The sequence below is a fragment of the Palaemon carinicauda genome, chromosome 18 (assembly GCF_036898095.1).
Source record: "Palaemon carinicauda isolate YSFRI2023 chromosome 18, ASM3689809v2, whole genome shotgun sequence".
Taxonomy (NCBI): Eukaryota; Metazoa; Arthropoda; class Malacostraca; order Decapoda; family Palaemonidae; genus Palaemon; species Palaemon carinicauda.
In genome coordinates, this window is record NC_090742.1 from 26,974,436 (window position 1) to 26,991,989 (window position 17,554).

General features: G+C 43.1%; 2 protein-coding genes across 5 annotated transcripts in view; one reads left to right on the forward strand and one right to left on the reverse strand.

Annotated features, from left to right (window-relative positions):
- Positions 1 to 1,999: 1,999 nt before the first annotated feature.
- LOC137657242 (uncharacterized) lies at positions 2,000 to 2,626 on the reverse strand. The gene is made up of 2 exons (XM_068391581.1): positions 2,457 to 2,626; positions 2,000 to 2,291 (listed from the first exon to the last, which is right to left on the reverse strand). The coding sequence occupies exons 1-2, from the start codon at positions 2,624 to 2,626 to the stop codon at positions 2,000 to 2,002; spliced, it is 462 nt and encodes a 153-aa protein (XP_068247682.1).
- A 2,621-nt stretch (positions 2,627 to 5,247) lies between these two features.
- The window catches only part of LOC137657732 (uncharacterized), a 166,964-nt gene continuing 154,657 nt past the window's right edge, over positions 5,248 to 17,554 (forward strand). Inside the window, exons 1-2 of one of the 4 annotated variants that reach the window (XM_068392184.1) lie at positions 5,248 to 5,292; positions 10,070 to 10,179. In XM_068392184.1, coding sequence (XP_068248285.1) covers positions 10,088 to 10,179 — 92 coding nt within the window. In that variant the 5' untranslated portion in view covers positions 5,248 to 5,292; positions 10,070 to 10,087. Of the gene's footprint in view, positions 5,293 to 5,313; positions 5,498 to 5,719; positions 5,832 to 10,069; positions 10,180 to 17,554 lie in introns of those variants that run through there. The other 3 variants (XM_068392183.1, XM_068392185.1, XM_068392186.1) reach the window with 3 other exon arrangements.

A 17,554-nucleotide genomic window follows, 5' to 3' on the forward strand; every position in this document is an offset into this window, starting at 1 on the left:
TTTCTTCTTTCCATAAATGCGTTTCAATCAGTCATACAATTGTGGCCTTAGTTGTGTTTACTATCTCCTCAATAGAACTTATTTTTAATTTAATCCCCCTTACATTTACATGATAAAATTTGCACTTTTTATACATCTTCCTGTTTTTTATGCTAGGTCTCACTTTTTTAAACCCCCCCTGTAGTCGTTGTTCCTACATATGGCATTAAATTTACCCTTTGATGCCCCTGCATAATATGGCCTGATACTGACCTCTGCGCTAGATCCATCTTTGGATTTACCACTCCTCCCGTTTTGCATCTTTGTGCCCCTGTTATTTGACTTTCGTTTCTAAGTTTCAACAGTAATTCATCCAGCCTTTAATTGCTCTAAGAAAATCTATTTTTATTTTTTCATTGACCATTTCCTTATCTTCTATGTTTTCGACATTACTTCTATGACTTACATTATTCGAAACTCTGCTCCTGTTACTTACTATCTTGTTCCACCATTATTATTATTATTATTATTATTATTATTATTATTATTATTATTATTATTATTATTATTATTATTATCATTAATACTTGCTAAGCTACAAACTTACTTGGAAAATCAGGATGCTACAAGCCCAGGGGCTCCAACAGGGAAAGTAGCCCAGTGAGGAAAGGAAACAAGGAAAAATAAAACATTTTAAGAACATTAGAAGAAATATTTCCTATTTAAACTATGAAAACTTTAACCAAACAAGAGGAAGAGAAATAAGATAGAATAGTGTGCCCGAGTGTCCCCCTCAAGCAAGAAAACTCTAACCCAAGACAATGGAAGACCATGGTACAGACAGGGCCCTCACATACCTAAATGCTGCCCCAGGGCAAAGTTCTTAGTGACGCCACCCCCCTCCCCTCCCCACGCGCCTGCTCCTATACCTACATTCAGCCCCAACCCAACAGTTCCAATTCCACCCCTTTTTTTAAATCACTTTGCTGCCCATGGCCCTATATATAGAACCCTAACTATACTGTAAGGCCTAGTTACAGGATATCGAAATATATAATAACAGATTAATTACCCTGGCGAAAAAGTATTTTACATCAAGTGACTTACAAAATAACAAAGTAAACAGCTCTTAATTTTTGCTTCATAAATACACATTAACAGCAATGAAGACTTTGAAGTAAAAGGAAATAAATTGATTTCAAAACAGATTCTGGTTTGTGTTTCCAGACCCACAACCTCAAAACTACAGCTGCAGCTAACAAGTTAGTCGGATATGCCATCGGTCTATGAGGAGCGACTGAATAAGCTGGAAATTCCAACACTGGTATTTCGTAGACTAAGAGGAGATGCCATCCAAGTTTACAAGTATCTGCATGGGGAGTACAAAGTGGACTGTGAGAAGATGCTTTCTTTGAAAAAAAAAAAAAGAAAAAAAAAGACAGCAAAACCAGAGGACACTCATTGTGTTTAGAGAAGCAGCGATAGCTGAAGAATGCAGCTGAGTCAGTTTGATCACACTTTTTCTCCCAGCGCGTGGTGAATGTTTGGAACCAGCTGCCGGAAGAAGTCATATCTGCAGAGAGACTCAATACCTCCAAAGCCAGATTAGACAGACATTGGATAAGCCACCCACTCCGCTTTGACTACAAGACCAGAGATGATGTGTACTGAGTGACTGTAATCTCGAGTATATAGGCCTGTCAGCCTTTCTACCGTATATTGTATTGTAAATATTCTCTCCAGTTATTCTTGTATTTTCTTTTGACCTCACTATCGATACTGGAATGCTTAGCATGCTCACCTTTCAATTTTCATTACTTCCTTGAAAACTTTCAACAATCAATTTCTGTGTGTGTCCCCTTTTTATAGTATCACAAGTATCATTTGATATCCACGGTTTTCTCCTTGTAAATGCATGTCCCAAACCTTCTCTACCAACTGACTGATATATGTTCTTAATATCACGCCATCCATCATTAATGATCTGCTCTTCGTCTCTTAAAATCTCTAGGACTACAAATCAATTTCTACATTCAATTGCAAAGGTTTTACTGTGCTCATCTTCTAGAAGCTTAGTTGTATCAAACCCAGGCATTCTATCAACATCTCTGTTGGGTGCTTTCAGTTTTAATTTCAGTGTGGTAATGAGGAGCTGGTGATCACTGCCAATATCTGCATCTCTATAGCTTCTTACATTTCTCAGAGTCCTCCTTCTCTCATGATTAATGGCTATGTGGTCTATTTGATTTTTGTAATTACCATATGGTGAAGTCCATGCATATTTGCGGATGTCCTTGTGCTGGAAAATATTACTTCCAATGAAAAGATTGTTTGTTGAACAAAAACTCTAAAAGTATGCCTCATTTTCATTTGTAACTTCACCAAAACCCCAACACCTTCCAACTTTAGCATCGAAGTCACCAATCACAATTTCCATATCTCCCTCTCTCTCTGGGATCACATCTATTACACTTTACAGTTCTTCGTGGTAGTCATCTTTCCTTTCGTCGGGGGAATCATTTGTTGGTGCATAGCAAATTATAATACTCATATTGTACTGCTGTGATTTAAACTTTGCAAGAAACAATCTATTATTTACAGCTATCCATTCCGCTAATGCCTTTTCTGCTCTTGGTGTCATCATCATTTCTACCCCTTCTCTTCCAACTCCATCTGTTCTTCTTGAGTAGATATATATATTGCCTTGGGGTAAGATTTCTTTACCAAACCCCTTAAAACGTGTTTCACTTACGGCTAAGATATCCAAACTATAAATTCATTCTCCAGTTGCCATAACTTCCCAATCTGATTCATGGTTCCAGCATTACAATTACAAATTTTCAATTTTTCTTTAGTATTTACAAACTGGGAGATTCTTAGCACCCTGCTACGTCTATGACAGGAGGTCTTTCTGTAATTTTCGCTTTCCATAGACTAACTAAATCCACAGAGGATTCATTGGCTAGATTCATAAAAGAATAGCCAGCTCCTTGTGATGTGCAGTGCCTATCTAACTAAGGCAAGTGACCCCTGCCGTTCCATACTAATTCCAGTAAGATCACCCACCAGGCATCAAGAGTAAAAGCCGAAAAGATATATTGTCCAGTGCATTAAACCCAATCCGTCACCCTGCTGCTAATGACTTCATGGAGATTTAGGGGACATTTCCTGCACAACCAAAGTTCGCATTACATGGATTGCTAATATATACTGCCTAGAACAATAACTTTTTTTTATTAACTGTCAAAATGTTGGGCATGATAATAAATGTTCTGCATTATCTTCTTTATCTTTGCAAAAGTCACATACATCCTCTGTGAATCTTCCCCTGAAATTTGCTTTTAGATTGAGCACATTTTATCTTGCTCTCATTACCAGGGTTGCTTTATCTAGATACATTTCTCTGCAATAAGGCTGTGGGCCATTTTCTTACATAAACCTTAATTTTTTCATACCTTTCTTCTTTTCTTCAATAGTTTCCTCTAGCTTTTCCATAATTCGTCTCTTGATTTCTTTTTTTCTGGGTCATTTTCACCCAATTTCTCATTCCTTCAATTTCCATCCCATACTTACAACAGATTTCTTCAATTCTGTAACTCCAGCAATTTCCGTAAGAGTTATTCAACTGATCCTCAATTATCTCTCGTACGAATCACTTTTCATCAGAGTTTGTCATGTTATGGAAGAGCATTAATTTTATATATTCTATTCTGTAAGACACTAACCATATTCCTAGTTCTGTAAGGATGTCCCAATATAGAGTACTTACAGGTTGTTCATACAGTTTTCTTATTATCTTATGACCAGAGATTCAGCTGAGTTTGGATGGTACTGGTAGGGTGTCATAGCCCACCCTCACCTGTTATCCACCATCAAATGAAGCTTCATATGCTGCTGAATCCCCTACTGCTGCTACCTCAGCGGTCACCAAGGTGGCTAGCTGGAAGCAGCAAGGATTACCTTAACTTCGCTACAATCACTTACCATTCATTCCTATTTTTAACACGTTCTTTTGTCTCTTTCACATATATCCTCCTATCACCCAGGGCTTTCTTCAATCCATCCATCCACACAAACCTTGGCCTTCCTCTTGTACTTCTCCCACCAACTCTTGTATGCACCAACCTATTCAGCAGACAGCCACTTTCCATTCTCTCTACATGGCCAAACTACCTCAACACATTCATATCCACTCTAGCTGTTAAATAATTCCTTACACCCGTTTTCACCCTCACTACTTTGTTCCTAACCCTATTTAATCGAGAAACACCAGCCGTACTCCTCAGACATGTCATCTCGGACACATTTGTGTCTCTCCGTCACTTTCATTGCCCACAACTCTGATCCATCCATCACTGTTGGTACAGTCACTTTCTTTACCCTCTATTCTTTACCACTCCCTTCACTGCCCCCAACACTATACATCATTCATTCACTCTCTGACGCAGGCTTCATATGCCCCCACTTCACCATTTGCAGCAACAACCAACCCCAAGTACTTAAATTGAGTAACTCTCCACTCAACATGACATTCAGTTCAGAACCACCCTCCCTTCTTGTGCATCTCATTATATAACCTTACTATCTGAATCATAGGCTATACCATCATCATCATCTACTCCTACGCCTATTGACACAAACGCCCCCAGTTAGATTTCGCAAGTCGTCTCTATCTTGAGCTTTTAAATCAATAGTTCTCCATTCATCATCTACCATTGCACGCTTCATAGTCCTCAGCCATGTAGGCCTGTGTCTACCAACTCTTCTAAGGCCTTATGTGTGTGTGTGTGTGTGTGTGTGTGTGTGTGTGTGTGTGTGTGTGTGTGTGTGTGTAAGATATCAAGTTATTTCATCAGCATTTATTTTAATTTTGTTTGTTCCACATAATTCTTGTTACAATGATATTTGTGATTGTAACATTTCTATTATGATAATTACTCGATTAAAACTACTTCCAATGCACTAGTTATAGGGAGCTTGCTTCTATAATTGTGATAGAAATAAAGTATCCCTTAGTTATTAGAATATACGTGCTTTAAACATTAGTTTATGACATTTTTCTTGTATATGCCTGTCTTTAAAGTAATGCAATTCTTCCGTAAAATGCAGCATGCTTTTTTTTTAGACTGATTATACGGTATTAATGTTATTTAATTTGCCATTAATTGCAACACTATAATGAATGTACAAAAGAAGAAATATAGTTTCTTTATTTGTCTGAATAGAAAACGTTATGTTGAGTTATTTCTACTATTTTCTTTTTTTGCCATTTTGATCACACCAGAATATGATGCAACAAGGGATTTTACCTAGGTGAGTAGGGGATTTTACCGAACGAAAGTCTTGATCCCTGAGGACTTGAGGAGTCAGTCACAATGTGTCAAAAGTTTCATAGCTGGAGTCCTAGAGTTTTGACGTCTGAAACCCAACTACTGCTTAAAAAGTTAATTTACTAACGTGAATTACATAACGTGTTTAGGAAGAAATTCGTTACTTCATTTAACTACTACAATATTTTGTAAGTTAATGTCATTGTCACCACTGTAATTATCTGTAATTTTCACTTAGAGATAAGTGGGCTAACCTCATGCTCTCTCTCTCTCTCTCTCTCTCTCTCTCTCTCTCTCTCTCTCTCTCTCTCTCTCTCTCTCTCTCTCTCTCTCTCTCTCTCTCTCTCTCTCATTATTCTATATAATTTGATGTTTGGTTTGAACATATATTATCTTTCAAGGACTTTTTGACACCCCCCGAGAGTGGAAGTAACCTAACGTATGTTCATGCCCTCTTGCTAGGCTTTAGTTGATCAGTAACTAACATAGGCATATCCTAGCGTTGTATTGGCTTAGTTCAAGGTAAGCTAGTTTAACCTCATATATTGTTATTGGCTTAGTCAAAACTAAGTTAGTTAAGTCACTGGTATACCAAGAAAAACATGATTTATGTTACTTGTAATATACTTTAACTTGTACTGTTCGGTGTTCCTTTACTCGTGCTCTTGTGGAAGCTATAGTAATATGTGATGGGTAATTACATAGTATCCTAAGTTAGGTTGAGGGATGTTAGACTTGATGGGTAAGGACATGAAATTCTAGTTTAGGTTGAATTAGGGGGAGCCTTTTGATAATGATGGACAGGACCTCCTGCATGCAAAGATTGCTACCTAACTTAAATTTCTCCTCTTAACCTATCCCATAAGCCGTGTCTTTACCTTCTTACCAAACAAGCAATGCTGACGCCCAGCTACAACCCCCTTTAGAGTACCATATTTTTAGTGAAAGGGTTGAAAATTAGGGTTACAGAGTATGGCCGTCATCCTACATAGACCCTTTTGGGGTTTCAATGTTTACACTTTAGAAGTGATGGATTAATTTTTTGAATATTCTTGGTCTGATGTATCCTTCCACAGATCTCTTTTATTGTTGAATGGTTTTGTTAAGATACCCCTTAATGCCATTACTTGGATCAATAGGTATGAGCATGTCTGATTTGGCCCCATGAATGTTTATATTTATTTATGACATACAAATCCTTTATTTGATCTACCCTTAACTTTTCATGTTCTTATGCTTACCAGTTGTTCCGTAACTGGAATACAAACCACGCTATTTAATAGGGGTATTACTTTCGGCGTTGCTGAAATGACGAGCCATTAATTTTTAATGAGGGTTAACTTTCCTCACTGCTAGTTAGCGGGGGTGTAGGGAGGGTAGCATGCTACCGCTCCCCCTCACACACCTGTGATTGAGCTCACTTTGCTTTCGGCTAGGATGGTGAATGTTCGTTGCTGTTCTTCATCCTCGCCGACTTTTGGCAGCCATTAACGACATTTTGTTTTCTCTTTTTCTCTTAGAGCGTGTGAGAAGTTAATTTCGGCGAGCATGCGCACCTGCCCTGGACTCTCTGACCACCCTTGTGGAACATATATGACGGCGGTTGAGACTGATCCTCGTGCCCTTTGTCCTTCCTGCAGAGGTCAACAGTGTGGTAGTGTCAACAAGTGTAGGGAGAGGTCTTCCTCCCAGTGGGAAAGGTTTTCGCGACGGCGGAAGAAGTCCAAACGGGATATTTCTCCTTCTAAGGTTGCTTCGAAGGGAGAAAAACCCAAGGCCTCTTCTTCCGTTGCCCAACCCTCCTCCGAAGCTCCTACTCGATTGGTCTTTTACGAGAGACCGTCGAGTAGTAGCGTAGACCAAGTTATTTCCGATCAACCCCGGGTCTCGAGAGATGAGGTTGCTTTCCCTAGCGAAGCAGCACCACCTCTCCCCCCGGGTGAGGCCTTGTCACTAACTTCCCTATTTCAGATTTGATCTTCCTTGTGGCTCACGGGTTCGCCCTCCAAGGAAGCCCTTGTGCAGTTCATCTGCATGGGTGCTTCTGTTAAGCAGTCATTGTCACCGTCAGAGGTAGATCCCCTGACTCTTTTCGACGTTGTGTCAGAGGTTTCTCATGTGGCATCACCTATCTCCTCTGCCACTCCAAACCCTACAACTGACCATCCTCCGAGGGGGAACTAAGTTCATCATCGGTCTCTCCTGCTAGTGTATCTTACCCATGGGGGAGTTCACTTACAGAGACTCCTCTTCGGAGGACTGCTAATGGTCAGCTTGCTGATCCAACGGCCCCCAGAGGGCGCATCCATCGGAAGGCTCGCCTTCCTCTTTGCCTTAGAGGAATCCCTCCACCAGCTGTGAAGAGGCGCCTCTTTGGTTCAACGTCATCACTGCAGTCCCCTGAAGAGGAACCTCTAGACCACATCGGAGATTGGAGGCTCTTCTCCGTTCGTGCTACTGCTGGTGATGAGTGTGACCTAAGGAGATTTTGGCCTCCTTAGTTCTTCCAGGTAGACTCCACAAGGCCAATGTCTCCTTGGTGATGCCAGTGGTCAAGGGCTTGTCAGTGTGTCCCCACTTTCAGTGTTCCGGTGACATCCACAGTAGTTCCCCTTCCCTAGGGCGCCCAGGGCTGAAGGACGCGTTCCCTGGTGGGTGTGATGTTTCCCTTTGCATCTCCCTGACCTGGTCATCCCTTCCCCACTTCCCCTTTACTTACCCCCAACCCTTGTTTCTGGGGGCTTTGGGGCTTCTGCTCCACTGTAAGTGTGACTTCCCCCACTGTGACAGTGTTCCTCAGTGTTGTGGTTCATGTTAGAGAAACCCCTGTTGTTCTTCCTTTGAGGAAGTGTTGCCTCGGTTTCTCGAACTTCGTCTCTTCTGCTTGCAGAGCCTGAGGTGAGGATCGGAAAGTGGAAGAAATGTGCGCATTCTTCTTCCTCCTATGACTCCTCTTCCTCATCGCCCTTTTTGGCTTTCAACTCTGTCACAATTTCTAAGTTGTTCTGTTACTGGAATACAAACCTACGCCATTTATAGGGGGTATAACTTTCGGTGAAGCTGAAAGGACGAGCCATTAGAATTTAGGGAGGGTTAACTACCCATCCCGCTAGTCAGCGGGGTGGTAAAGGGGTAGCTACCTAGCTACCTCCTTTACTCACACACCTTTGATTGTGCTTCACTTTACTTTTGGCTCGGAGGTAGAGCGGTTGTTACTGTTAATTTAACTTACAGTATGTTTCTTCTTCAATATGCTGTTGTATATGAAAACACTTAATGTTTTTATATATTCTGTATTTTAAGCTTTTCTTTACAGTGTATGTTGCTGTTTCTGTGATAGCGTAGTACGGCAGGTTCTTAAAGGACTGAGAACCTTCCCTCCCGACCTTTCTCCTTGGACACCGGTTTTCCAGTTGGCGGATAGTCTTCCATTCAGCTGTTGTCGTCGCCTTCCCCTTACATGGAATCTGCTGGGGGAAAGAAGTGCGGCCTTCTCAGAGCTGGACTTCGGTCTTACTCTTTCTCATGGTCATCACGGCTGGCTTTATATTCCCGTTCGCGGGTTAGGTTGTGCTTCCGAATGCTTATCTTCATTAATTAAATGAAATTATAACTTTTTGTAATTTAACTTTTCAGCTTCGTCTCCGTGGGGAGCCCCCTTCATGCCTGAGGATCGAGTGGTTCTCCCGAGTTGTTAATTGTTCCGTAACTGGAATACAAACTTACGCTTTGTTCTGTAACTGGAATACAAACCTATGCTATTTATTTAGGGGTATTACTTTCTGTGATTTAGCTCACCCTCACTAATTCGTTCCTAACCCTATCTACTTGAGATACACCAGCCATACTCCTTAGACACTTCATCTCAAACACATTCAATTTCTGTCTCTCCGTCACTTTCATTCCCCACAACTCTGATCCATACATCACAGTTGGTACAATCACTGTCTCATACAGAACTCTCTTCACATTCATGCCCAACCCTCTATTTTTACTACTCCCTTAACTGCCCCCAACACTTTGCATCCTTCATTCACTCTCTGACGTACATCTGCTTCCACTCCACCATTTGCTGCAACAACAGACCCCAAGTGCTTAAACTGATCCACCTCCTCAAGTAACTCTCCATTCAACCTTGCACCACCTTCCCTTCTCGCACATCTCATAACCTTACTCTTACCCACATTAACTCTCAACTTCCTTCTCTCACACACCCTCCCAAATTCTATCACTAATCGGCCAAGCTTCTCTTCCACGTCTACAACCAGTACAGTATCATCTGCAAACAACAGCTGATTTACCTCGCATTCATGGTCATTCTTGTCTACTAGTTTCAATCTTTTTCCAAGCACTCAAGCATTCACCTCTCTCACCACTCCATCAACATACAAGTTAAACAACCACGGCAACATCACACATCGCTCTCTTCATGGGGCTCCAACGGTACTTACCTCGAACTACTTTCAGGTTATGGCCCTCCCGTCCGTCCCCTGGTGAACTGGCACTCAGAGAGTGGGCGAAGTTTGGAGTGAGAACTGAGGACATAAGGTCAAGATGGTGGCCGGGCATCGTTGGGGTGGGAATTGAATCTTTTTGGTCTGAGCGGAGTGGTTTTACCCGTCCTCCTATGAAAGTAGTTCAAGGTAAGTATCAATAGGAAAAATAGAACTTACTTAAAATTTCTGATTTTTCCACTATTTAAGATTACTTGATTTGGTTGCATAATCATTGTTTAACATCTTAATTTATTCATTTTCCAGTGAAGCTACTGTAGAATAATGGCTGTAGTAAGAGACTCTGCACTACTTGGATCAATGGAAAATCAGTTGCTTGATAATTCAGAAGTATTTTTGACTCATCAGAGGCTCTGGTAAGTAAATTAAAAATTTCTTGTTTGTGGTTTCCTTGCAATTATTGCGAGTGGTAATATAATTTTGTAACAATCGTACATTTAAAAACAGTGATGTTTAGTTTTATAGAAGTGAAAACTTTATTCCATTATAGATACCCCATATCAAATTTATAGAGGCATGCTGTATGAGTATTATTATTATCACGCTTCAATGGTATGTGTGATTAGAAGGTGAATATGGTACTGTTACACCATCTGGAACCTTATGTTTTTTTTTTTTTTATATCTTTTTAAACCATGACATGAAACAATACTGAAAATTTTAGTTTGTTATTTTGTGTGAGGTATTCATCTACAACATTTATTTCATTTGCCATCAGTCTTTAATAGTTTGTATTGGCCTGGAATGTGAAATCTAGTTTTGATTTGAACTGAAACTTTCCTATGTTAGCAGCCAGTAGAAAAATCCAGCCATTAAGAGGTTAAGATCAGTCCCAAGGAAAATAGTTTCAGTAAGGAAGGCCTCCATGTTTTCAATGAGGATAATCTGGCTAAAATGGCTTTTAGTGCTCAGACATTGGCGTGCTAGATCTAGCTAAAATGGTTTGTTCTGTAACTGAAATACAAACCGCGCTATATACATAAGGTGAATACTTCGGCGTAGCTGAAATGACGAGCCATTAGAATTTTAACGAGGGTTTACTACCCCACCGCTAGTTAGTGGGGGGTAGGGAGGGGTAGCTTGCTCCCCCCCTTACACACACTAGTGAATACTTCACTTTGCTTTTGGCTCGGGTGATGAACAGACGTGTCTGCTCTCACCCTCTCTTGACTGCCATTAATCTGTTTTGCTTTCTCTTTTTCTACAGAGTGTGTGAAGTTGGCCTTTTTTAATTAATAATGCGTACGTGTCCTGGATTACCTGGCTGCCCTTGTGGGACTTTTATGTCGCCGGTCGACACTGATCCCCACACCTTGTGTCCTCATTGTAGGGGCCAACGGTGTGATAGTGGTAATGTATGTATTGAATGTAGGGAGTGGTCTACCTCCCAGTGGGAGAGGTTTTCCCGGTGCCGGAAGAAGAAGTCCAAAAGGGATATTTCTCCTTCAAAGGCTTCTTTGAAGAGAGAAAATTCCAAGGCTTCTTCTTCTTTTAACCATAAAAGAAACCCTCTCTGGTACAACTCAGGAACATAAATGGTGGTCTACCCTTAAATCTGCACTTTTTGATGTAGATGCAACAGTTCCTCCTTTACTTAAACCAGATGGCTCAGTCACTCACTGTCCACAGGAAAAGGCAACCCTTTTGGCTGATGTTGTTGACAGTAAACAGAGTAATGAAAAACTTGAACTTCCTCATTCCTGTTTTCCTGAGGCTAAACTAACTAGTTTAGCTTTTCGATCTCGTGAGATTAAAGCTCTGTTGATGGACCTTGATGCTTATGGAGGTGTAGACCCAAATGTATTTTTCCTTTGTTTTTTATAAAGACAGCAGATTTCTTAGCTCCAAAGTTATCTGTTATTTTGCGCAAGCTAACAAGAAGAGGAGCTTTTAGCACTTATTGGAGAATTGGTAATGTTACTCCTCTATGTAAATGTGTTAGTGGTAGCTTAAGTCCCACTGATTACCACCCAATTTCCATAACTCCCATATTATCTAAAGTTTTTGAACGTCTTCTGGCAAAACGTCTTAATAGGTTTGCTGAAGGTAATCATCTATTCCCTAGTTTGCAATTTGGTTTTTGTAAAGCCCTTGGAGCATGTGATGCCCTTCTTACACTCTCCAATGCTGTACAAAAATCCCTTGATTGTTGTCAGGAAGTTCGTATGATTGGCCTTGATTTTAGTGCTGCCTTTGACCGTGTTAATCATAAGGCCCTTGTTTTCAAACTGAAACAGTTGGGAGTGGGTGGGTCGTTTCTTAGCATTATTATTGATTTTTAAGTAATAGATCTGAAAGAGTTGTTGTTGATGGGCACCATAGTGAGTATAGGAATGTGATATCCGGTGTTCCACAGGTTAGTGTTCTTGGCCCATTACTTTTCATACTATATACACATGACATGTGGTTTGGCCTAAAAAACAAGCTTGTTGCATATGCAGATGATGCTACTCTCTTTGCATCAATTCCATCCCCTGAATGTAGATCTGAGGTTGGTGAATCCCTTAATAGAGATTTAGCTAAAATTAGTGCATGGTGCAAATTGTGGGGTATGAAGTTGAATCCTAACAAAACTCAAAGTATGATTGTAAGTAGGTCAAGGACGGTGGCTCCTCAACATCCGGATCTCAGTATTGATAATGTTTCTTTAAATTTGTATGACTTTTAAAATTCTAGGTGTGATTCTCGACAGCAAATTTACTTTTGAGAAACACATTAGGTCTGTGTCTTCTTCAATTGCACAAAAAATTGGCTTATTGAGAAAGTCTTACAAGATTTTCGGTGATCAATCTATTCTGAAGAAGTGCTTTAATTCTTTCATTCTAACTTATTTTGATTATTGTTTTCCTGTCTGGTGTTCAGCTGCTGATTCTCATCTTAATTTGTTGGACAGAAACTTACGGTCTATTAAATTTCTTATTCCTGATCTAGATATTAATCTTTGGCACCGTCGTTCAATTAGTTCATTGTGCATGTTGCATAAGATTTTTCATAACTCTGACCATCCTTTACATTCAGATCTCCCTGGACAATTCTATCCTGTTCGTAATACTAGGCAGGCAGTTAATTCTAATGGCCAGGCCTTCTCCATCATGAGGCTCAATACTACACAGTATTCTAGAAGTTTTATTCCAGCTGTTACCAAATTGTGGAACGATCTTCCTAATCGGGTAGTTGAATCAGTAGAACTTCAAAAGTTCAAAGTTGGAGCAAATATTTTTATGTTGACCAGGCTGACATGAGTCTTTTTATTGTTTATATATGACATGTTTTTGACGTTGTTAATAGTTTATATAGGACATATCTGTTTTGACGCTGTTACTGTTTTTAGAGTGATATACTGTATTGCTAATTTATTCTCATCATTTATTTATTTCCTTATTTCCTTTCCTCACTGGGTTATTTTTCCCCGTTGGAGCCCTTGGGCTTATAGCATCTTGCTTTTCCAATTAGGGTTGTAGCTTGGCTAGTAATAATAATAATAATAATAATAATAATAATAGCCCATTCCTCCTCCGAAGCTCTCACTCGGTCGGTCTCTTCCGAGAGGCCGGCAAGTGGTAGCGTAGGCCGTAGTTCTGTTGACCGATCCCGGGGTGCGGGAGAGGTAGTTGCCCCCCATAGCGAGGCAGCTGCCCCTCCTCCCCCGGAGGAGGATATGAATATTGATTTGTCCATGAATAACAATGATATGTTACAGCTTTGGGCTTCCTTGGGGCTTCAGGGTTCGCCCTCCAGGGAAGCCCTGTTTGACATGATCAAACTGGGTGCAGCTGTTAAGCAATCGCCGACGATAGCAGACATAGATCCTCTGTCTATCATTGACGTTGTTGTAACGGAGGCATCCGGTGTGTCTGATCAAACTCCTGATTCTGTTGTTGCTGAGGTAGCTGAAGGTTTAGGTTCCCCATCCGAACATCCTTCGAGGGAGGAACTAAGTCCTACGGTCTCTCCTGTCAGTGATTCTCCCCCTCGGGGGAGTTCACTTACAGAGACTCCTCTGCGGAGGCCTTACGAAAGTCAGCTTGCTGATCCCACAGCCCCTAGAGGGCGTATAAGGCGGAAGGCTCATCCTCCCCTTCGCCGCAGAGGCCTTCCTTCTCCGCACAAGGGAGTTAGGAAGCGCCCTTGATCTCCTGCGTGCCCAGCGCGCCCTTGATCTCCTGCGTGCCCAGCGCCAACAATCTCCTCAGGGGAAGATGCTTGCACAACTCACCTTCGTGCTATCACGAGGCTGCGCAATCGCGCCCTCGCCCAGTGCTTCCAGATACGCGCCCAACAGTCTCGCCCACACAGGCTCTTCACCAGGTTCCTGCACGCCCGCACACACGTGATCAAATGATTGCTCCCATCCAGCCTTCAATCCCGCCTCATGTTCCAGCTCCTGCGCGCCGCACGCCCTCGCCATCTCCTACGCGCGCCCACGGCATCACCCTCGCACGCCCGCGCCCTTGCATGCGCAAGCGCGAAATTCCTACTGCACACGATCCTTCCGCGCGTGATCCAGGTCAGGGCTCATTGCGCGACCACCAACCCAATTTGCGCCCCGATCGCCAGCGCGATCACGCACGAGATTTCACGGGGCTTCAGGAGGACAGGTCATCGTCTCGTTCCCCTCCCCGCAAGCGCAGAACAGCGCTCTCGCTGGAAGAGTGGAGGTTTCCGGACAGGTCTAAGGACTCTTTCTTTTCAGCTTCGTTTCAGGCGAACCCTCGTTTGTCGACTCCTCCAAGGGATCGAACGATCCCCTTCTCTCCAGATGGGGTGTCTGACAGCGCAACTGTCAGCCAGTAGCCCTGGTTTGGGACCATAGTCAGAGCTCTTATGCAGGCTTTTAAGCCTGTGTTCTGAACTGGGTCACAAATCAGTGGTGGCTTCCTCTCCCCTGAAGAGGAATAAAGGAGTCCCCTTTGTGGTGACTTCTCCGAGGGCTAAACTGTCTCCTCGCAAATCCTTGCACAAGGCTCCTTCTCCCCCCCAGACTTTCTCTCCCTCCCATGCGGGTGAGGATTTCCCATACTTAGGGGAGTCGGACGAGCCGGTCCGTTCTGCTATCGCACCTATGGGGGAAACTCCGCCTCTTCCCGAGAAGTCTTCTCGCAAAGATGTGAGAAGAGGCTGCATCCATCGTTAGTAGAGTCCTGTATCCCTCCTAGGAGGGAATCGAAGGACTCAAAAATGTTCCTAAGTCTTCGGCAAGGATCAGACAGGAGCCAGCTAGACCTTCGGAGAATGTCCACGAGTCCGTCCAGGAAGAGCCACTGGGGACGGGAGACTTTGCTGCTAGTCCTTCAGGAGGAGAGCACCTAGCTTGAATCTCAGGTTAGACTTTATACAGGAAACAAATAATACTAAACATATAATGGGTGGCTGAGAAGGGGACACAATGGTGTAAGGAACTGGAATGAAATGCTGTCTTCATAAAAACAAGAAAAATATTTATTTGTAAATGGAACAAAAACATCTTTGTTCCGTAACCGAAATACAAACCACGCTATTTACATGGGGTATTACTTTCAGCGTAGCTGAAATGACGAGCCATTAGATTTTAACGAGGGTCAACTACCCTCTCGCTAGCTAGCGAGGGGGTAGGGGAGGGGTAGCCCCCTCTTACACTGGTGAACTGATTCACTTCGCTTTTGGCTCGGACGGGGGCCAGACGTGTCTTTTCCCGTCCTTGCATGGCAGCCAGTAATGTTTTGTCTTTACTTAATTACTTACTTTTCTTATACTTAACATATATATATATATATATAAACATTCTTATGTTTATGTATATATTTGAGTATAGAAATACAGTAAGTTTCCTTTTCAGTGTTTATGCTGTGTGTGTGTGTACCACATCATCTCCGTGTAGTTCCAGGTCTCCACGGTGACATTTTATGGGTTGCGATCTCTCCCTTGGTCCTTCGGTCCTTCCTTCTCGGGCGCTGTGGTGAATCGTCATCGCTGGACTTTATTTATTAATCTGTTTTTTCCGCTGTTCCTCCTTCCCTTCGGGGAACTTGGACGTTCAGCGAAGGGAACATGGGAGTTTAGTTTGACTTCGGTCTCTCCCTCTCTCTTGAGGTCGTTCACCCTTTTATTACTACTACGTATTACGGTAGCTTCCTTCCCGTTGCGGGTTGAGTTGCTTCTCCGTTTATTTGTCTAATTGTGTTTGTTAACTTTTCAGCTTCTGTGTAGAACGCTTCCCTTCGGGGTTCATTCGTTCTTCTATTAGTGAACATTCTTAGATGAATTACATAATTATAATTGTTGTATGTGTTATAATTCTGTTTTTATTACAGTTCTCCGCCTTCCCCCCCTTCCCGTGAGTGTCAGTGGGGGAGGAGGGTGCATTCCTGGTGTGTAATTCTTGTGTTCTTTTCCCTCGGGGTTCCTCTTCGGAGTTCCTTCGGGGGAATGAATGTTAACTAATCATTTATTTTATTTTCACAGTTAACTATCTAGTTTTTCGTTTGCCTAATGTGCCAACGAAGCAGAGCTGTCCTGTTTGGGCCTGGGGAGTCTGCTGTTGCCGCCTCCCCTCTAGGACTTCGTCATGGGCGTGTTCCCTTCTCCTAGAAGTTCTCCCGTGACAACTGTCAGCTCCTTAGTTCATTTAGAATGCTCAGGAGGTTCGCCTCCATGGGTGGGTAACTTCCCTTCCGAGGGAGGTTCCCTTCCCAGGTATGAGTTTTTTCCCCTTCAAGGGGGGGGAACTTCTCTTACCTTAATTATTCCTGGTTGGGATTTTTTTCCTGGTCCTCGGGCGGTTATGCTCTTGGTGCTGAGCGACTGCTTTTGTAACCATGCGCAAGGGGCTCAGCGGTTGTAAGGCCGGACCATGGAATTCGTGCGACTATGCTCTTGGTGCTGAGCGGTCGCACTTGCAGCTATGGTCAAGGGGCTGAGCATCTGCAGGAGCTCCTCTTCGCAGGGTGGCTCTTTATAGGTCAGCTTGTTGATCCAACGGCCCTAAGGGGCGCCTTCATCAGTTCTTCTTGTCTCTGCTACGAAGTGTCCACCTCTCTCGTTCGCAAGAGAGGACACTCATAGAGACTCCTCTATGGAGGACTCCCCCTGCTGTTGTTGCTGAAGGCTCAGTTCCCCCCTCTGAACATCGTTCGAGGGGGCAGCTGAGTCCAACGGTCTCTCCTGCGAGGGCCTCTCCCCCCGGGGGAGTTCACTAACAGAGACTCCTCTTCGGAGGACTGATGATGGTGCTCCTGTCCGTGGTCGTCTTCATCTTCAGCCCCGCAGAGGATCCTCCTCGAAGAGAACAGACCGTTGCAGCTGCTTCGCTAGTCCTTTCGGCAGATCGTTCGCAATCTCCGACACCTGCCAGACCTTCTTGTCTTCCATCTCCGTTCCTGGACGCAGATGCGCAGTGGGCGCCACTCCACCCCGTTTTCCGACGGGCACCGGTACCTTCGGGGCAAAGGGCTTTTCTCACGATGTGAGTAAGTCCCTTCAGTGCCAGGTTTTTACTTGTGCAACTTTGTTCTCCTGCGCGCTCGCGCGCAGTAGTTCGCAATGCTCTCCTGCTGTGGACCAGACTTCTGCTGAATCAACACTCCAGCGATCTCCTGTAGCTGAGTCTCGCCGTAGATCTCCTGATCGCCAGCGCTTCTGAGACCTTCTGTGTGGCTACGCGCCTTGTGCACCAACGGTCTCCTGTACGCCCACGATCGCCTGCTCGCCAGTGCACATCTGCTCGCCCTTTTCTGATGTGCGCAATGCGTGCCA